The sequence below is a fragment of the Phymastichus coffea genome, unplaced genomic scaffold, assembly GCF_024137745.1.
Source record: "Phymastichus coffea isolate CEN01 unplaced genomic scaffold, Cenicafe_Pcof_1.1 PCOF00099, whole genome shotgun sequence".
NCBI classification, from domain to species: Eukaryota; Metazoa; Arthropoda; class Insecta; order Hymenoptera; family Eulophidae; genus Phymastichus; species Phymastichus coffea.
In genome coordinates this window covers 651,251-670,752 of record NW_026706910.1, presented here as the reverse complement: position 1 = coordinate 670,752, position 19,502 = coordinate 651,251, and the positions used below count along the sequence as shown (strand labels likewise).

The following is a 19,502-nucleotide window of genomic DNA, read 5'->3' as shown; positions in this document are numbered from 1 at the left end:
GTGTATTCACCACACTGTCGCGCGCACTCATATCATCGCGATCGGCGAGCCTCTACCAAAACGCGCACTCCTCGCGCTCCGATAAAGAAAACAAAGGAGAAACGAAGAGCCCGTGGCGTGGCGCTCCCGCTATGGATTTGTGTGCGCGTAGCTGCGGAAGTCGCGCGCGCTTCGCGACGACGATCCCGACTGGCCGTGAAAAGACCTCGACACACTTCCCATTGCCAAGAGGCATCCCCGTGCTCGCGGCCGCCGCTGCCACCGCCGCCGCAGCCGCCGCAAGGGAAAGTGCTCGAGTGCGATAGACCCCTTCCTCTCCGCGCTGTACAGCCGGTTCCTGGTCCCTCTCGCGCGCTCGTCCGTATTCCGAAGATGTATATCTAACGCCCCAAATATCTGTCATGCGCCTCTCACGCGTATACGTTTTCGGCAAAAGTAAAAGTTTACGCATACCTACGTCACCGCTCCAGAGCGCGCTCTTTGCGCTTTAATTGTGTTTTTCTTGTTCCTTTCTTTCCTCCTCAAGCGTTTTGGGAGCGGACTCGCGTCACCGGTGCCGGGAGGACGAACGAAAGCAAGACTTGTAGTTTGTTTTTGCACGCTCGATACACGAGCAACGTAAATCAGAGGAATGTTTCATTATCGCGGTACTTAAGGGAGATCTTTTCATTTCAGTTTTTGATAGTTATTTCATTCGGGCGTTTTGCGCTGGAATGAATCGACTAATAAATTACTTACTCGATTGATTGTTCAATACTTTTACAAGGGATTAGAAAAAGAGTGTGTCAGATTAAATCATATTACCACCAATTGTTATTAATAATCTGAGTTTTCTTTTATTACGAAGCATAAATCATGCTACATATAAGTTCGCACTTACATTTGTAAACTCTCAAATTTCATGATAATTATAGCTAATATTACGTAAAATGAAATTCATTATAACGGTCATGTTACCTTTTTTAGATGGTTAAAGTGTATTTTCTTTTTATCCTTCCAGAAAAAGTATACATACATAAGATTAACTTAGTGTAGCTGAAAACAATGTGCGAGGGTTGAATGGAAATGTTTATCTTTCCACGTGATAATAATGGTATGATCATCTGTACACATTATACAGAACTAAAATGGAAAATCGATTTAAGATCTTATTATTTTTCAATACAATATTCCATTATATATAGTTTACTTGTATGTAAATAAATTGCCATGACGCAAATTATATGTGAATTTGCTATATTATTCGGCGCATCCATCGAACGTAAAATTACAAAAAATAAGGAATATCGAAAGTCTTCAGTACAAAAATTCACTTTAAGCTTCGTTTCTCTAACTTAAGTATTCTTATTTTATTCGATAATCGTACAATCATTTTAAAAAAAGGACCCGCAGGTTCTTTTTTTTTGTTTCTTTCACGTTATAAAAGCCTCTGATGACGCACCAGTGTGATGTGCTTCAAAAAATCTTGAGAAGTAAAAAATTCTCAGACTTAATATTTTCTCATGTTCTGCATTGAACCTTTATACGAGTCGTATCTCTCATATGGTCCGCTACTGTTTCCTTGCGACATTCCGTACTGCGGTCCACCTTGGTATACTTGAGATCTGGGATGGCCACCCATATTGTTACCCATGTTATTGGAATTATTCCATCGGGGATTAGACGGTCTGAAGTATCATTAAAAGTAACTTAACGTACATAAAATATAAGAATGAAATTAATATAATAAAAAAAATATTTACCTCGTGTCTGATGATCTGCTATTCCAACCAGTCTGTTCATTACGATTATGAGTTGGGTTATATGGCTTTGAAGGAGGACCCGAATGCCATCCCGTAGGTCTATTTTCAACATACCGATTGTCACCTAGAAAAAAAAAATTTATAATATAAGATATTGATAGAAATATTAAAACATTATTTTAAAAAAGTAAATACATACGAGGATTTGGCTTTGAATTTTCATATCGATTGTGTGTATCTCGAGAGCTTCTGTGAGTGTCGTCCGGTCTATGAACTTCTCTATCACGTTGAAAATTTGATGGCCGCTCATACCTTCAATTAAAGATAAATTTTACAAAAATTGCCTATTTAAGAACATTTTCATTCAAATATAGTACGAAGAAGCCATGACATGCCTTTCTTTAGGTGGACGATGATCAATTTCATTGTGATTTGGTCTGCCTTCTCTACGCACAACAACGTCTCTACCACCTCTCGGATCTGAATAGTCATCTCTTGAATTTCTCGAACTTCCAAAATCAGGCCGTGGTTTGAAACTCTTCTGTACAGGAATATCCTTAGATCTCGAGTCGAACCTCGAAGGCGGTGGACTATGTCTACGACTGGACGAATGTTCAGTTGCAATCCTCTTGCGTTCGGGTTCGTAAGCATCCCTTCCTTCGCGTCGCTCGCCTGTAGGTCTTTTGATGCCTGCAGGTACAGGTGGTGGTGCTCCTCCTCCTCCGCCTCCTCCTCCTCGACGTGTCTCTTCTTGACGCATCTGCAGTCTTTTCAGTTCCAATCTTTCACGCTCCAACTTTTCTCGTTCGACCTTTTGTCTTTCGCGTTCCAAGCGCAAAAGTTCGGCTTTCTCTTGCTCGATGCGTTCGCGTTCCATACGTAGCTTCTCACGTTCACGTTCGAGACGAGCGGCTTCGCGTTCAATGGCTCGTTGACGTTCCACATCCTCGCGTCTGCGCCTCTTCTCCTCGCGTACCACGCGCTCCTTCTCACGAACTCTCTGTCTCTCACGCTCCTCCTGGAAAGGTCACATACACATCGGTAGTTTAGTATAACCTAAGCTGCTTGAGACCGTGGCGACGATAATGCAGAACACAAAGGACAAAAACATATACTTTGATTTTAGCAAAAGACAGTACGTTATCTCGACTGCGATTGCGATCGCGGCTCTTCGAACGCGATGCCTTTCTGTCCCAAGAGCGTTTCTTGTCCTCGCTTCTGCCACGCTCGCGATCAGATCTTCGACCCGAGGATTTGTTGGAGCGGGTATCGCAGTCCTTTAGCGATCCTTCATCCTTATTTTCACTTGTTTCGCGTTTGTCTCTATCATTTGAGTCATCCGCAGATTTATCGACGGCATCATGCAACGAATCATCGTCTTTCTTCTCGGCCTGATTCTTCTCTGAATCTTTGTCTTTTGACTCAGATTCCTTAGATTTCTCTTTATCCTCAGGCTTATCGACCTTTGCTGTTGGCTCGCGCTTACGATTATGAGATTGTGCGTCGCCTTTAGCCTATATTTTAGAATAAAAAGATTAAATTAGCCAAAGATTCGCTAAATTATTTATTAGTTTTCATATTACTTCAATAAACAAAATTAAAATTCACCTTTTCAACAGAGATGACACGTCCATGTAGTTCAGTCCTGTGCAAATGTTGAATGCACTTTTCAGCATCATCGCTCGTGGACATGGTGACATAGCCGTAACACCTGGCTCCTGGAGTTTTCGCATTGGTAACAACTTTGGCACCGATAACCTTTCCATACTTGGAAAATATGGACTTTAAGTCGGTTGCACGAGTTGTTGATGACAGCCCAGATACCCACAGATTTCGGCTGGCAGTTGTGGATGCTGTTCCTTTGTCTGAAATTAATGTACATTTAATAGATATTTTAAATCATCCACGTATTCTAAAGTAAACTTTGCAATGTATACCTTTGTCATCTTTCTTAGAACCCTTTCCAGAGGCATCACTACTGAAATTAACAGTCAGAATAATGAGTAAAATTCTTATAGATAAACTTACAATTGAAGAATAAGAATGAAATTAGCTAATTAATAATAACAGTATCGAGGCTAAATAATCATCTCTGCAATTATGTTAAGAGCATATAAATTTGGCTAGCAGTTCTCCGAAACGAATTAGTGTCCACAATTATCTTGTCACTGTTCAAACACCACTTTTAGATTCAGTTTTTTCATTCGTAGCAAATCAACACATCATTGTCCATATATAATATAAATCTTCTGATCACATCATCCTTGTTTATTTGTACACGTGACAACAGCTTCAATCTTCTTGTATTTCATCAATCTCACACTCTTTTTCCGAGTTCTTACCATGTTATTGTTTTGTATCTGCGCTACGTGTAAGAAACGCGTGTATATCAAACTTAAAAATTGACAAAAAGCTGTACATACTCGCCAATAGTATCTTCTAATCCTGCGTGGAAGTAAAAATGTAAAATCAAGTCGGCAGCTCGCGTGCAGTTTGTTTTTAAATAAAAAAAATGACAAGTATACCCATGCAGATGTAGCGTAGGCGGCGAAAAATGTCAAGTGCTTTTGTTTGATAAAAAAGTAAAATCGAGTAGTAGTACGTAGCCGCGGGTATACGTGCCTCGGTTGCACACACCAACGTTGCTAGCCAAGTTATTTCGTCCTTAACATAACTTGTCAGAGCTAAGAATTCAAGCCTGCGAGTGAGGAGTGCGCAAAAGATTCTTGCTCCCGTCAATATATATTTTTTAACATAGACAATTTGCTTCGAGTACTCATCATAAGTTAAAATAGGGATGCAAAGCAATACATCTTGGATGTAAGTGTGTGAGATATATAGTAATTGAATCGTCGATATCTCTCCCTCCCTCTCTCTCTTTCTCTCTCTCTCTCTCTCTCTAAGAAGCGTCGTCCAACATGTATATAGATAATAATTCTCGCTCGCTCATCTCTCGCTTTCATCTCTCAAGTTCGTCGTCAGGTAATCATCTGCTATCATCAGCGCACAACCAACCTCTTGGTTCCATCGGTATCCTTGTTGGACGCAGCTGCACTGGTCGACGATGATGTGGCTCCTTCCTTGTCGCTGCTGCCGGCAGCTATGTCCGCTCTGCCGCTCCCTTTAGAGTCTCCCTTCTTGTCGTTCTGGCTTTCTTCCGTTTTCTTCTTGGCGCCTCCATCTGCTGGGACAATCAAGGTTGCAAATCTCTCATCAATCTCTCTTTGAGCTCTCTCTGATCTCTCACAGCGAGCTTTCTTGTGTATTTGTTTTTACATATATATGTTTTCAATTTTTATGTCAAGAAGAGAAACTAGAAAGGGGGTAACCGGCATTGCGGCTCAGCACAGCTGTTGTACGTATGAGGGAGGAGCGACAAGGTTATGTGATTGATTTTTTCTTCGATTTCGCTAGCCCAAGGATTGTTGTGACAGTAGGAATGGTTGTAATTTTTTTGTAATATTTTTTGAAGAAGCTTGGCAAGAAGGTTAATAAGTGACGTATCTGGTAATAAGCTATTGTAAACGACGTTCAAACATCCAACGACGCATCTATGCGGTAGGTCATAATGAAATAATTGCATTAGGAAATTGGTTTGGCTATTTGTAACTAACTTAATTAAAAGACTAAAACTTTTATATATGCCTACGTATTACTGTTGCAGCAGAGTTTTTTTATAAGTCGATACTCAAAGAAAATATAGATGAAAAATCGCGTTGTTTGGTGCCTTGGTTGCTGTTGTCCTTCATTTCACCCTGGGTTGTAGATGCCATGGAATCCAAATGTCCTCAATCCACTGGTTGTCCATTATAGATGATACTTCTCTTTTAAAATCCGTTAAAAAAAGCCGAACCGCGTCATTCTTGATGATTCCAATAGAGTTTGGTTGATTATTTAGCTGTGATGTTTATTTATTTACGCTAGCTTGCTAAGTTTCTTTATTTATATTGTTTATACGCTCTGCTGCAGCTTAGGTTAGACGAATATTTTGTATTGCATACAAACATTCTTTCATTACAATCATTACTTGTACTTCTTTAAAAACTGAAATTAAAAGTGTTATAATTTATGACTTACCTTTCTGCTTTGTAGTAGGCTCCAGCTTAAATCAATAAAAATCAAATGTTACACGAATTTATTGATAATATTAAAAAAAATTATAAATAAAATTATTCATACCTCATCAGCAAGGAGACTTTCCAACTGTTCATCTTCTCCAATTGTTAAGTTGATAGAATCTTCATTGTCGATACCATTTGCTTCAATTGCAGAAATGTTACTATTTTCTTCTGAATGGAAATAATCTTTTTTATCTGACTCTTCATTTTTATAAGCCAAAGTTTCTTCATGTTCCATTTCTTGCTCTGCTTCTTGTTCCATCTCTGGTTCTAACTCATGTTGTTCCTTAAACTCTGACTGTGGTTCATGTTGTTGGTCATCTTCATGCTCAGATTCATGAACTCCCTCCTGTAATATACAAAATAATTTAATAATTTTGTGAATTAATAAAAATAACAAAATTTTTTTCAAATACCATATCCAAATCTTCTGGTCTAGCATTAATGCTTATCTCTGGTTCCTCCAGATTACTTGTATTACTTGACTCATTGTGATCTATAACTTTATTATCTTTTTTATTGAAACTATCAATATCATTGGTTGACTCCTTATGGATTTCAGGTTCTGTCCGCTCTACAGGAGGTTCTTCTACTACAACTGGAAGTTCAACTGGCTTCTTTGGTGTAGGAGGAATTTTACTGTGTCCACCACCAGGAACTATCAAAATTTCATCTGGATCATTACCTTCCTCTCTGATAGCCTATAAAATTATTCAATGGAACATAATTCACTGACGAATGAAATGGCTAGAATGTGTATAACACAATGATCGTTGAAAGACAAAAGAAAAGGTTAAATATTGACAGCTGAACATATAAATCAACACACCCACGCAATAATTGAATAATCATAGTAGTGAGTATATAGATACCTTGGAAAGTCTGTCGAGTAAAGCAGCTTTGTTTCCAGTTTTGTCAAGCCCTCGACGTTCCAGTTCGGTTTTCAAGTCAATAACCCGCAGCTCGGTCAACTTTTTCCCTTCGACTTCGGCCATCTTTGCTCGTAAAGGTTAATTTAATCGGAAGACGGTACGCCCTTTTATGCCTCACTCTCTTTCGCTCACTGTGCACTTACACTACCGCGACAATCTGAACTAGATCAAAAGTGACGCCGATACAGATTGTAAAATGTAAAAATAAATGTTTCTTAGCATCACAACAAGGCGCAATTAAATTTTCTCGCAAAGCAAAATCCTGCCACTCGACGCGCACATACGGCTTGTAGGTTTGCAAGTTTGCAATGTCGACTAACGGAAGTGATGACTAGTGGCGTGGCTTTGACGATGGGAGTTGCTGAGAGGCGGCAAATTTGAAAATTTTCAATTGCACGTTTCACTTTCTTTACCGTAAATAGCACTTGTGTTACTTTGCACTAACTTAACATAAAAATCGATTAATAACTTTAGCATTTGGGCTATTTACTCATGCTATTGGTAAAATATAAATTATTTTCAATTTCTAAATGTGCATTGATTTTGATTGTTCGAATCAAACAGTTAATAGTTCGAATCGTCAAACGGTTAGTATAACTCTAAACTCTTACTATTAAAAAACAGCACTAAAAGCATATCTTAGCTCTATATTGCCGACAGAAAGCTACACATTATATTGCAAAATATTACGCAGTCAATGTCAAGGCCGGAAGTCACCCGGTGACCAAATAACAATTTTGTCATTAAGTACAATTACAGCGTACGCAAAGCTAGTTAACAATCTCTTGCAACGATTGTATCGACATGTTACGTGATTTTCAAAGCAAATTTTCGAATTTTCCGAAAAAATGGCGCTACCATTTTTTATTAGACGCCGGGCTCAAAGTAGCCACTACACTTACTATGTCTAAATTTTCAAATCCAGCTATTAATTAAAAACATAAGCGAAATTTCTTCGTAAATCTGCAATGAAAAATCACAGAAAATTTTTCATTTTACTAATCTGACAATTAAAAAGTCACTTCACGAGCAATAAATCAGTAAAATGCTTTGGTAGCTTGTGCAGCGCCATGCTGAGCCCGGATTATAGGGGGGACAGAGAAACGAAGCTGCAGTGCCGGCTGTCTCGCTCTTCCGGGCCTCATTGATTTTGCGGCGTACATCGCGCTTATTTCGCGTAAGCAGCACGACGCTTTCAGTCCACTGGAGGACTAGGTGTCTTTATACAGCTTAATCTTTCGCTGAAAATACTTTACAATTACTCGTGAGTATTGTTACTAAGCGATCATTCGTTCATGAGAAAACGTGCACTTGTTGATTTCTTTTATTGCATTTCGGAGCACAGGAGTTATTCGTGCATGCTAGCCACACACACAGTCCGTCCATTTTGGAACGCCTTCAATTTTTACGTTTTGCTTTGGAGATACATTTTCTAAATTTGGAGTTTGAAGAAAGAATAAAGTTCATAATGGAGGTTTGTTTATGAGTATTTGTTTTAGAGATTCTTATTTCAAATTTCTTGCCTTTGGTGAACAAAGCCTAACGGTTAGTTTCACAATTATCTGATATCTTTAAAAATTATTGTAATTTTTTACTTATTTTGCTAATTTTGTTTAAACTAATGTAAACAAAGATTGACTACTTTGCAAGCAGTTTCTAAGAAATAAATCGTTTTGTAATCTATACTTTAGAAATTTGATTTCATTGCACATTCATTTACAATGAATTTTAAAGGATATCTTATTTTCTTTTGTTGCCTTATGAATATATTAATTAGAATTTCCATTACAATTCACTTGTTAATAATTAATAACTGAATTAAATTTCTGAATTAACTTTAAAACCTCCTATGATCGCTACAAGATGATCTTGCAGAATATATGTTATAACTCAGTGATCTATAAAATTAGGGTTGTTTATTATTTTGTATATCTGTCTAGAATTCTATTGTCTTGATAAGTAAGTAATATGTATTGGTAATAATTGTTCTAAGGTACTGATATTATTGAATGTTTGTTTGATGCAGGCAGGAAACATGACTCCAGATGGTTACGCAAGGGTGTACGTGGGAGGTTTGAACGAGAGCATCAGGAAAGAAGACCTGCAAATGCAATTTGAGAAATTTGGCAAGTTAAACAAGGTGTGGGTTGCATTCAATCCACCAGGATTTGCCTTTATTGAATACTTCAATATGGACGAAGCAGAGATGGCCTGCAGCAACATGAATGGCACAGACCTGATGGGTGCTAAGTTGCGCGTGGAAATATCGCGAGGTCGTGGTCGTGGGGGTAGGGGAGGAGGCAGAGGTCGTGGGGGTGGTGGCCGTGGCGGAAGCGGCGGTTTCCGCAGCGGTGGTGGAGGGTACGGTTCTAGGGGTGGCGGTGGCGGTTATGACCAAGGAGGCGGCGGCGGTGGCAGTTACTATTCAGGCAGAGGTGGCGGTAATAGCGGACGCTACGGCGGCGGCCCTGGCGGTGGCCGAATGCGCGACAATTACGGTGGAGACGTCGGCGCCGGCGCTGCATATAATCAAGACGCCGGCAACGAGTATTATAACAAGGACACCGGCTCATCGAGGTACCGCAGCCGTTCGCCAGCCGGACGTAACAGGTACTCACCATGATGCCTCATTCCAGCAACATAATTATGTCTCAGCTCTTTTTATATATGTATATATATATATATATATACACGACCTCTTTTGGCATATGTGTATATATACACATCTACTGATATATACATATTTTTCACATCCAGTTGCATATCTCCAACCAACTCCAGCCCTCAAAACCTCCAAAATCCTACCATTGCTTCTGTTATCTGCATTTGTCCAATACCTACGAAATCACTTGGTCTGGTAGAGGACTGAGAAGACTTTCTTATATATACTAGACATTTGCTAGACATTTATATACCACTTGTTGCTCTAACGTACTATGTAGACACTTATGTTTTTTGATACGTATGCGTGCTGATCATAAGGGTTTCCATTGTGTTCATTGCTAGTTCTAGTCTTCTTCTGTTCTAGTCAATTCTTAATATACATACAAAATATTTCAAAGAACATATTTTCTATATAAAACACTTCGTTGTTGATCTTCGTTGTTAAAATTAATTTTAAATAAATTTTTTATAAATAAAAAACTACGTCGTTACGAGTTGCAACAGCACTTGAATATCTCCGTTGTCAAGTTGCAACACAGTGCCTTCGTTGTTAAGAAAAAGAATTTATATGATAGGGAACCCACCTTAATCATGACGGCAAGTGTACTCCATTTGTCTAATGCATGCACAGTTAAAGATACTTATATATTTTTCTAATGCTACTTTAAGAATGTTGGAGGACTCTCCAAACGAGAACTGGAAGCGTCCGCCAAAAAAAAACTTAAAAACAAAACAAACTTCTTGTCTGTAAGCAATCATTAATATATGAGTAATCAGAAAATCTATTTTTGCGATTCCATGTTCACAGTCAACGTCATCTGCGCGAATGCATTTAATTGAATCTACGCTACGTTGCCATACCGAACTCACTGCGGGTCGACAGCTTCGCCCGCCTTCGACGACTACCATTCTGTCCAATCTACGCAGCGACATGTGTACATAGCTTTTAAGAATCGATTGTAATTAGTGCTACGATTACTACCTTTTTTTTTTTCGTTTTTTTTTAAACATTTCAACTATTCCAATTTGATGCATATCAGGTCAATGGTTTTTTAGATGCTTTTTTTTATGATTGCGAAGACAAAGAGTTAAGGACAAGGAAAATATACTTGGAAAAAGACTGATTTTAATGAAAAAGAAAACAAATATTAATGATGCTTTTTGCTGAGTAAGTGTAAAGGCTTGACTTCCATACTTAGTGTTTTAAGAAATTCATTGAACACGTATCCAACTATTTTATTATGTTACTGATATTCATGATCATCAGGATTAGAGTTCTTGATTGATTTACTGAGATTTTTGACTACTTTAGTTTCTAGTATTCCATAATTTAACTCTTTTTATGCTTTACTCATTCATTCTCTTAGATTAACACTCATTGATTGTTGTATTGAAATTTTATCTCTAACTTTTTATACGAAAAAAAGAAAACGTAAATTTCAATCTTGATGTCTTTTTGTATGTTAAGTTTCTAGAACAAAGAAATCGTCTGCGATCAAGCCGCCTATGTTTTGTATGAATAAACATACGTTCTTGAAACTATGGATTAAAATCAGTGTCACTTTATATTTTGTAAACTATCTTCAATTGATGTTATATTAAAAAAATAACTTGCGCTCACTATTGCCTGCCACCCTGCCTGTCTGCCTGCCTACCTCCGTCATTTGTAAAAATTTGAAGGAAATTCAAATCTCAGCTATTTCTATCAAACCAAATATATTACAAAAAATTTAAGTTCTATAAAACAAATATTCATATATAAATAATTTTCAATTAAAACAAATTAACATTAAAACTTGTACCCTCGCGAAAAAGAAAAAAAGTGATAAATTCATTTTCTCAAAAATTGTTAATATCAATACCTTGTTTATATAAAAAAAAATCGATATTATTTTGATAATTCGTGAGTAAAATTGTTCAAAATACGCTTCACTGTTGCCTATATTTACAAATCACGTTAAGCACGTAAGTATTATACAAATATTGATACAAAAACCACACTACAGTTCCGTTTGTTAAAGAACTATTATTTTTCTTTAATTTTGACCAGCAAATTAGATCTTCTTTCTGTATTTTGAAAAAGAGCTCTAATTAGCTGTTTAATATGATGAGGCGTGAACTCATTTGCCAGAGGACCTTTGCCATCAGCCCACCTGTCTTCGATTTCCTTCAAAGATGCTCCCAATAATATAATCAGTTCCTTCAACTTCCTCCACTTTTGGACATGATATTCAATCAATGCAGGTTCCTGTTAATCATAATACGTATTAATTTCAGGTGATTTCAATTTTCAGCTTTGCTTTATTACAAAAGCAAAATGTAAGAAAAAGAAAGCAATAAAATGAAGTTGTTTTGATTTACTGGAAAAATCTGTGGTATTCTTTTTACAACTGTATCAAACAATGAAACCAATTCAGATGCAATATCAGCTGGAATATCTTCTATGTTTATTATTTTAGTACAAATGTCATCTACCATATCATTGACTATACAACCAAGAGCTCTGCAATATACTTTGATTGGTAGAATTTCTATCCATACAGTTTTTAAAAGTTCTAATTGTCTTATACATTGTCTTAGTGCTCTTTCTGTTGTTACTGGTAATTGAGGCATTTGGCCAATTGAAGATAAACCTTGAATAATATTTTTTATGAATTGAAATTATAATTAACTCTTAATTATAATATTTTTCTTGATAATTACCTGCCTCACGTAAAATTTCAAAAATAATATCTCTCTGATACTTCATATGGTTCAAAAAATATTCAGAGCCTACTTGTCTAAGTAATAGCGTTTGATCGACATAAATTAGAGAGAAATTTTGAGATGTTACTGATTTTATAGATTTGTATTTTTGTGCCAGTGTCAACAAATGATGTGCTAAATACATGCAACTGTTATGAAACAGAGCTATAAATATAATGTTAGTATATTAACGTGTCATAATTGTTTTAAAATAAAAAAAAGAAAACTGACCAACTTGTTGCGGTATTGTTTCCAAAAAGGATTTATGTATTTCAGGAATTAAGGCTGCATACATTTCAAATATATTTCTAGTTGTATAGAAAAGCCTTAAAACATATCGACTGGATATATTAGATGCTTCTTGTAAAATGTCTTCCACTAACTGCAATATTTCTCTAGCACTTTTACTACAATAAAATAATGTTTTGAAAAATGAACTATCAAAGCAAAAATATTATTAATTTGGTGAAATATATACCTTATTTGGCATTCTGGCAGTTGGAAAGTGTACCTACTTAATTTTCTATCTATAACCTTATTACCACATTCAAAGTCACCCTCAAGATTAGGAAAATTTAGTATATCTTCTGGCTTGTAACGAAAAGAATCATGAAGATCTTTTTTCATTATAATTCGGGCCATTTCTAACAGCTTTTCACACTTTTTATCAATGTATAAATCATCTATGTTACTTGTGTACTTTGATAAGAATTTTTCATTTTCATCTATGAATTTAATTTTGACTAAATAATTTTGAAATTCTTCAATTTCAGAAACAGTATATTGAAAAGTTTCCAATTCTGCTGTTGATGTTGGAATTACTTTAGAAATACAATCATTAGTAAGATTACATGAAAATTCTTTGAACATTGATTGAGATAGTTTAGTCAAAAAGTGTTCTTCATCCTTGATTAAAACATCAAAATGTTCATATAAATACTGAAAAAGTAATTTTAGATTATCTAGAACAGCTTTATATTTTGGAGCTCTTTTCTTGTTTAAAATCTCTACAGAAAATGTTGTATTTGTGCTTTGGACAAAACAGTCACTATGAATGATTGGATTTATGAAATGTTGTAATAATTTTGAGGATAATATGTCCATGCACTTTATTAATCTGTTCATGTGGTGCAATGCTTTAACGATATCTGTTAATTCATCAAGTTCACACTTAATACTTAACTCACTATTTCCCTCATTCTTATTATTCCAACAAACTTTCTCTTGCCATAATGTTGTTATATCCTCAATAAAACTATCATAAACTCTGTGATATTCATCCTTTATAGCATTATAAATATACAATTGCTGAATATCAGAGTTTTTTTCCATGACAAGACTGTACAGTTTTATCAAAGTTATTGCTGCTGTTGTACATCGCTGCTCTTCTACATCTTTATACTTTTTAATAGATTCAAAGCACTTATGTATTTCTAGTAGTTGGCTGGATAATAAAAGACTGTAATTATACTCTTTCAACTCAAGTGATAAGTTTTGCAATTCTTTAGAGGATGAACATAATTTGACTTTTACCTTAATGAAATGCAATGTATAATGTTTCATGGTTAAATATTCTAATAGTAAAATTCAAAATTCTTACCTCATTTTCAATTTTATTTTGCAATACTATCATCTGGCTGACAAGTTTTTCACTTTTATCAACCAAAATTTCATCTGGTTTAAGATATGGTTCGAGTTCAATGTATTTTTCTTTCATCAATTTGTCTATAGTGGACTTCAATCTTGTTGTTTCCTTTTTTATTGATTGAATTTTTTCAGTGAGTTCACCATTATTTTTTTCACCTTGTATATAATAAATATTAAAATTATTGAAAAATTTCCAAGAATCATCAATATATTTCGAAATTCTTATGTTTACCTTCAACAAACACTTCTCTTAAAAAAGATGCCATTGCACTAAGTAGCAATACTTTGTTCAGACGTTAGCTGAAATCAACAATCACAATTTAGCTAGCCTGTTAATAAATGAAAGACAGTTACACATATTTTTTCCATATAAAAACCAATCAAAATACCGTTCTGCAGCTGTTTTTGTCTACGTGTTTCGACTTTCGCGAGAGTAGCGCCAGACATAACCTTAATTGTGTTAGATCAGAATCCGTAAATATATCGCTGAACATCGACAGTTTAGGACTAAGGTGGTTCTTTTTCTCAGCACTCAGTTGTAGTAACAAAATTTTGTAAAAGTAAATAGAAACACTAGTGCTGCTGTTAGTCTAATACTGATGATTATGGATCGTTGTATCGTGAAAGGTTGTTCAACTAATTCGCTAAATAACACGATTAACATTAAACCAAATTTATTTTTTAAGGTGCCTAATGTAAGTGTATAAAACCAATTATTATTGAAAATGGGGTTATTAAATATCTTTTAAATATGCTGTTGCTTTTTTTACATATTAAGTAAGACTAATTTTTTTTAAGGATCCTGATGTCTCAAGAAAATGGTGTACAGCATTAGGTCAAATTCTTGAACCAGGAAATAAAGTTTGTGAAATTCATTTCAAAGAAGATGATATTTTAAAAAATTTATCTACATTCACCAAACTTGATGGTCAAAAAACTTTAACATTCAGGAAAAGAGTCAAGTTAAAACGAGATGCTGTACCTATCGTAAGTATTGAATTTCTAATTATTCTATCATAATTTTTGCAGCTAATTAAAATATTATACTTTATTAAATTTTGCATAGTCACCTATACCAAAAGATCCTTTAGAAATTGAACAGTCAGACCATTGGCTAGAAGATGAACTAGAGCACATTTCAGAAGATGATGTTCAAAATATCGATGATGATAATATTGATGAATTTAATACATATTTATCTCAATTAAACAATGGAGATGGTGCAGAAGAAGACAACAAAGATGATGATCAAGATATAGTAACATTTAATGTAAATATTTATTGACTTCACTTTTATACATTTATCATATTCAATACTTACTTAAATACATTTATAAATATATTGTAGGAAGAAGATGAACTGAATATTGATTCTACAATATATGAAGATGATTCTCAAAAAGTTATACAACAGAACGTAAAAGAAAAAGTTATGGATAAATATAAAAAAAATGGTATTATAAAACAAATAATTCAATCATCAGGATTAGATGGTATAAACAGTCAAACCCAAAGGCTTCTTCAAAAAAGAAAGCTTGATATATTTTCTCCAAAAAACAAGCTCTCTGAACTTGGTGTAAGCGTGTAAAAAATAATTGGTGTATATACTTTTTATATATATTTATTTCAATATATTTGGATTTACAGGTAAGTCCAGATGAACAATGTCTTACCCAAAATAAAATTAGAAAAATTGTATTTTCGTATCGTGTAAGAATTTATTTTAAAGTATAATGAAATTTCGTGCTTTGTATGTACAATCACTTTATTAGAAAAAAAATTTTTTTAGCCTTCTAAGCCCTTTGCTTGCTTTGACGAGTTAAAATATATTGTGCAGCACAGGTGTATAAGACAGCAATGGTGTGCTAAAGTTGAGCAAAGTAGTGTATTCTTTTCTTATGTAGATTTTGATGTATCAAGGGTTAACTGCTGTTTAGAAGTTACTGAAAATTTCAAAGTGAATGTAAGTATTTTCACAATTTTCTATAATAAGGTCATCAGACAAGTAACTCATTGAGGAACATATATTTAAGGCTTACACAGCTGACAAAGTTATCGCGATATACGTAGCTACCACAGATGGAATTAAAAACATCACTGAAATAATCGAAATAATGAAAGTGTTGGAGAAGAAAAGATGGTGTATTGGCCCAGGAGTACCTAACGTGAAGTAAAACGTTTTATTTTTTCCAAGATTTCACTATAAAACAAGTATTTATCGATAAAATTATTTTGTTTAGCCGGTCACCCGATTGCATAGGTGCGATGCCTCCCAAATCAATGAGTGTTAGTTGCTTTGCATGTGTAAAAGAAAAATTAGATTCTTTATCGCACACGAGGGAGCTCGCAACCTGCAGGATAAAATTAGAGGAATCTAGGCACAAATACGAGCTGATGAGAAAAAAGCATCATTACGCAAATGTTCAGGTATTTAAAAAGAAATGATGATTTTACATTTCAAACTTCTAAATAATCATACTCTTGTTCATTTCAGTACGAAAGATTAAAATCAGAAAACAAAATATTAGAGCTCCAAGTGGATGATGCGAAGAAAATTGCTATAAACGAGGTTCTAGATAGGCTACCAACATTACAGCAATGTGTGGTACGATATATAATACATTCGTCCTATACGGTAAAAAGTGCGCTGCGCTACAGTGAAACATGGCTCAACGAGTGTCATGTCATGCGAGCCATAAGTTCAGCTTTGTACGAATACATAAGGCACAAGGAGATCTTACCATTGCCGTGTCTTGACACTCTAAAAAAGCACAAATTGAGAACTAACGAACAATCTACGAGTAACGATTTTAAGACACAAGATCTAGATATCACAGCTGCTAATAATTTGAAGTTACCTGAACCTGAATTGCTAGAATGTATACCTGATCCTATAATTGTGATTAAGTCTGCAGAAGATTGTGAATTGCCAGTGATAACTGAATCAATAGATACGACTGAAACATCAGAGATACCCGTGTCGACTGATATGCCTGAATCTACGAATACAAATGAATATGGCCTAGTAGACATACTTCCGGAGTGTATTATTTCCGAAGACGTTGCATATGAAGTGACTGTGTCTACTGAACCATTTGAGGAAGAATATTAAGTTTGACTTTTATTTGTTATTAAACGCTTAATGATAGATTTGTAAAGTGTCATTGTAAATATTTCACGCCACTTATTACCCCTAAAGATTAATGCGATAAATAAATTTGTTACAAAAAGTTAAAAAATGATTAATGTGATTTGGAAAATTAGTGTTTTACAACTAGAATCATAATTCTGATTGATCAATTGACTTCTTAGATACCATCTCATTTCTCTCGTGCTCTTCTCGCAGCTTGAACTTTTGTATCTTGCCACTTCCAGTTTCGGGAAAATCATCTTGGAACGAAACGTATCGCGCTATTCTTAAACCAGCGATCTTTCCTTGGCAATAATTTCAAAATCATCATCGGTGAGAATCGACGCACACACTGAACGTATGAGTTGGATGACTTGCAGATGTTCCTCGAGAAAGTATTCGATATCCTGCTCAACCAATCAAGCGATCATTTCCGATTTAGATTTCAGGCAAATCGTTGAATATATCTTGGATAATATATTGTCTCTGCCTTGTATATCATATCCTCCAATCAACCGATGACGAGGCCGCAGCCATCTTTCCTCAAAATGTAGCGATCACCGGTCTTGAACCAGCCATCTTCTATGATGGTTTTCCGCGTAGCCCATTACTATGCTGTAACCTGTTATGTGAAGTTCAGCGGGGATGTCAAATGGAACGATATTGCCACGATCGCCCGTTACCTGCAATAATCGTAATCGAATTATCGGAGCAATTATCATTAAGGAAAGAAAGAACTTTACACTTTTATCACGAGGTGAGCTAAAATGCATCCTACTCTTGTGACTCGAGGGAATCATCGTTTCCGTCAGTCCATAGCTCGGTCTACAAACCATAAACGCAATCTTTCAATTAATCCTTCGCTCAAATTTCGAGTCGACGCGCAGTCATCCTGTCGAGCCGAAATAGTATTACCGGATTCTCTCGGAAAGCTCCGGCTGAGTTTGCGCATCGCCGATCGCATCAGTGGTCGATTTTCATTGCCGAGATCAAACGTCTATCATGTTAGTATGTCATACAGTACTGAGAAAATTAATTTATCGATAACCCTGTGGACTGGAAAAGAAACACATTCACCTATACTCGCGTCGTTGTTGATCTAAAAATAACGTCGTATTCTCGGCCGACAATGCCGTTGAGCGATTTCAGCGAATCGAATAAGTGGGATTCTCGAAGAGCAGCGTGAAGTCACGGCGTGCACTCGAACGACTTGGTCGATTACCACGGCGAAAGTATGGAAGAACGGCAGATCGAGACAGATACGGTGACTCGTTAGATTTGATCCTTCCCACGGCCTGCAACGCAGAGGTTCGCGTGTTTCTGAAGGCTCGTAGATTGCGTTGCAACGTTCGTACTCTTTCGGTATCGTTGAAGATCGATCCGACAACAGAGTCGCTTTGGAAGATCCGGGGACACCGGACGTGAACCGTGCCATTCCACGGACCGATCTCACCTGGATATTGCTCGCATTGAGAGATATAGAAAAAAGCGATGGGTACATCGGACGATCACGAGACCGGCGCGACAAGACGCAGTTGTGTAGGCCAGTTACCACTTCGTATGTCGTCGGATTCCCAGATGTCGATCCGATCGTCCCTCTTCGGGCCGACTTTTCAGAAAGACGTGCCGCTGTACGTTCCGATGCGGCCGTCATTTCGCTAATTCGCAACAGTTCGCGCTCAGCATCGTATCGAGCAGTGCGCCTGCTTGCGCGTTGGCAATTTCGAGACTCGAGAGCCGTCGGCTGTCAGTACACATGAATCGTGTTGAAAGACTTGTCGAGTTAGGCCAGTTTCGCGTCTTAGTTGGATTTTTTACGTGACAAGGTAGGTTAATTTCGTACTTGAGACGACCTATTTTCCTAATGTATGCCTGGATTTGTAGCCCTGGACAGTTAGTCGATGCGGATGCAAGATTAACTATCATGTGTAACATAAAAAACGATACCGTACGTTGGTCACGTTTTTCACGAGCATCTATTTTTAAAGATGTCACGCGCATTACTGGCAATGTTTGTATTATTCCGAAGAGAAAGAGAGAGAGAGAGAGAGAGAGAGAGAGAGAGAGAGAGAGAGAGAGTTGCGATAATGCAATAATGGCTCGCAAACCGCCGCAGTCTACTTTATCTTATACGATGTACTTGAAAACGAGATGTTCATTTACACCTAATATTCTCAATAAACTTTGTTTGCGAAGATTACTCAGAGAAAGGTAGGCAATTTTCGAACGACGAATTAAAACATTCAGTTTGCAAATCTCACTAAAATTCATCCAAATAGCAGCGAGCGACGAATGATTATCATCTACCACAAGATGCAATTGTGTTTTCTTAAATGCTTGCAACGTGCATTTATTGTACACATGTGCAGCGATATAAAATCGATTCCTACTCGGAAATATTCCTATGGAGTCGTGCACTATCGTCCAAGTTTGCCATCAATTGTGATTTTTTTTCCGAAATATGGATAAAAAAATCACCAATACGGAACTTGTATGAAAATGAGAAATTATTGAAAATGGCTGA

The 19,502-nt window shown here is 36.3% G+C and overlaps 4 protein-coding genes across 9 annotated transcripts; 2 read left to right on the top strand and 2 right to left on the bottom strand.

Annotated features, from left to right (window-relative positions):
- Positions 1–823: 823 nt before the first annotated feature.
- On the bottom strand, positions 824–7,084 carry LOC131670069 (SAFB-like transcription modulator). 4 transcript variants are annotated; one of them, XM_058945406.1, is made up of 12 exons: positions 6,733–7,084; positions 6,277–6,561; positions 5,922–6,209; positions 5,820–5,844; positions 4,758–4,926; positions 3,680–3,720; positions 3,351–3,607; positions 2,858–3,256; positions 2,138–2,760; positions 1,942–2,054; positions 1,743–1,866; positions 824–1,667 (listed from the first exon to the last, which is right to left on the bottom strand). In XM_058945406.1, the coding sequence occupies exons 1-12, from the start codon at positions 6,853–6,855 to the stop codon at positions 1,490–1,492; spliced, it is 2,625 nt and encodes an 874-aa protein (XP_058801389.1). In that variant the 5' UTR covers positions 6,856–7,084; the 3' UTR covers positions 824–1,489. The 4 variants fall into 4 exon arrangements, with proteins under 4 accessions (XP_058801389.1, XP_058801392.1, XP_058801391.1 ...); XM_058945409.1 differs by having other exon boundaries at positions 2,882–3,256; XM_058945408.1 differs by having other exon boundaries at positions 3,680–3,717.
- Positions 7,085–7,898: 814 nt separating this feature from the next.
- On the top strand, positions 7,899–11,443 carry LOC131670075 (RNA-binding protein Rsf1-like). 2 transcript variants are annotated; one of them, XM_058945426.1, is made up of 4 exons: positions 7,899–8,056; positions 8,138–8,266; positions 8,819–9,402; positions 10,265–11,442. In XM_058945426.1, the coding sequence occupies exons 2-4, from the start codon at positions 8,261–8,263 to the stop codon at positions 10,290–10,292; spliced, it is 618 nt and encodes a 205-aa protein (XP_058801409.1). In that variant the 5' UTR covers positions 7,899–8,056; positions 8,138–8,260; the 3' UTR covers positions 10,293–11,442. The 2 variants fall into 2 exon arrangements, with proteins under 2 accessions (XP_058801409.1, XP_058801410.1); XM_058945427.1 differs by lacking the exon at positions 8,138–8,266 and having other exon boundaries at positions 7,900–8,056; positions 10,265–11,443.
- A 38-nt stretch (positions 11,444–11,481) lies between these two features.
- On the bottom strand, positions 11,482–14,346 carry LOC131670070 (centromere/kinetochore protein zw10 homolog). 2 transcript variants are annotated; one of them, XM_058945411.1, is made up of 8 exons: positions 14,238–14,346; positions 14,081–14,148; positions 13,802–14,004; positions 12,680–13,734; positions 12,433–12,608; positions 12,160–12,366; positions 11,818–12,089; positions 11,482–11,704 (listed from the first exon to the last, which is right to left on the bottom strand). In XM_058945411.1, exons 2-8 carry the CDS (start codon positions 14,112–14,114, stop codon positions 11,483–11,485), a joined length of 2,169 nt encoding a protein of 722 aa, XP_058801394.1. In that variant the 5' UTR covers positions 14,115–14,148; positions 14,238–14,346; the 3' UTR covers position 11,482. The 2 variants fall into 2 exon arrangements, with proteins under 2 accessions (XP_058801394.1, XP_058801395.1); XM_058945412.1 differs by lacking the exons at positions 14,081–14,148; positions 14,238–14,346 and having other exon boundaries at positions 12,680–13,645; positions 13,802–13,936.
- Positions 14,347–14,413: 67 nt separating this feature from the next.
- On the top strand, positions 14,414–17,641 carry LOC131670073 (uncharacterized). The gene is made up of 9 exons (XM_058945424.1): positions 14,414–14,543; positions 14,647–14,835; positions 14,915–15,118; positions 15,197–15,424; positions 15,496–15,558; positions 15,638–15,811; positions 15,882–16,018; positions 16,089–16,275; positions 16,343–17,641. Exons 1-9 carry the CDS (start codon positions 14,448–14,450, stop codon positions 16,958–16,960), a joined length of 1,896 nt encoding a protein of 631 aa, XP_058801407.1. The 5' UTR covers positions 14,414–14,447; the 3' UTR covers positions 16,961–17,641.
- Positions 17,642–19,502: the final 1,861 nt, after the last annotated feature.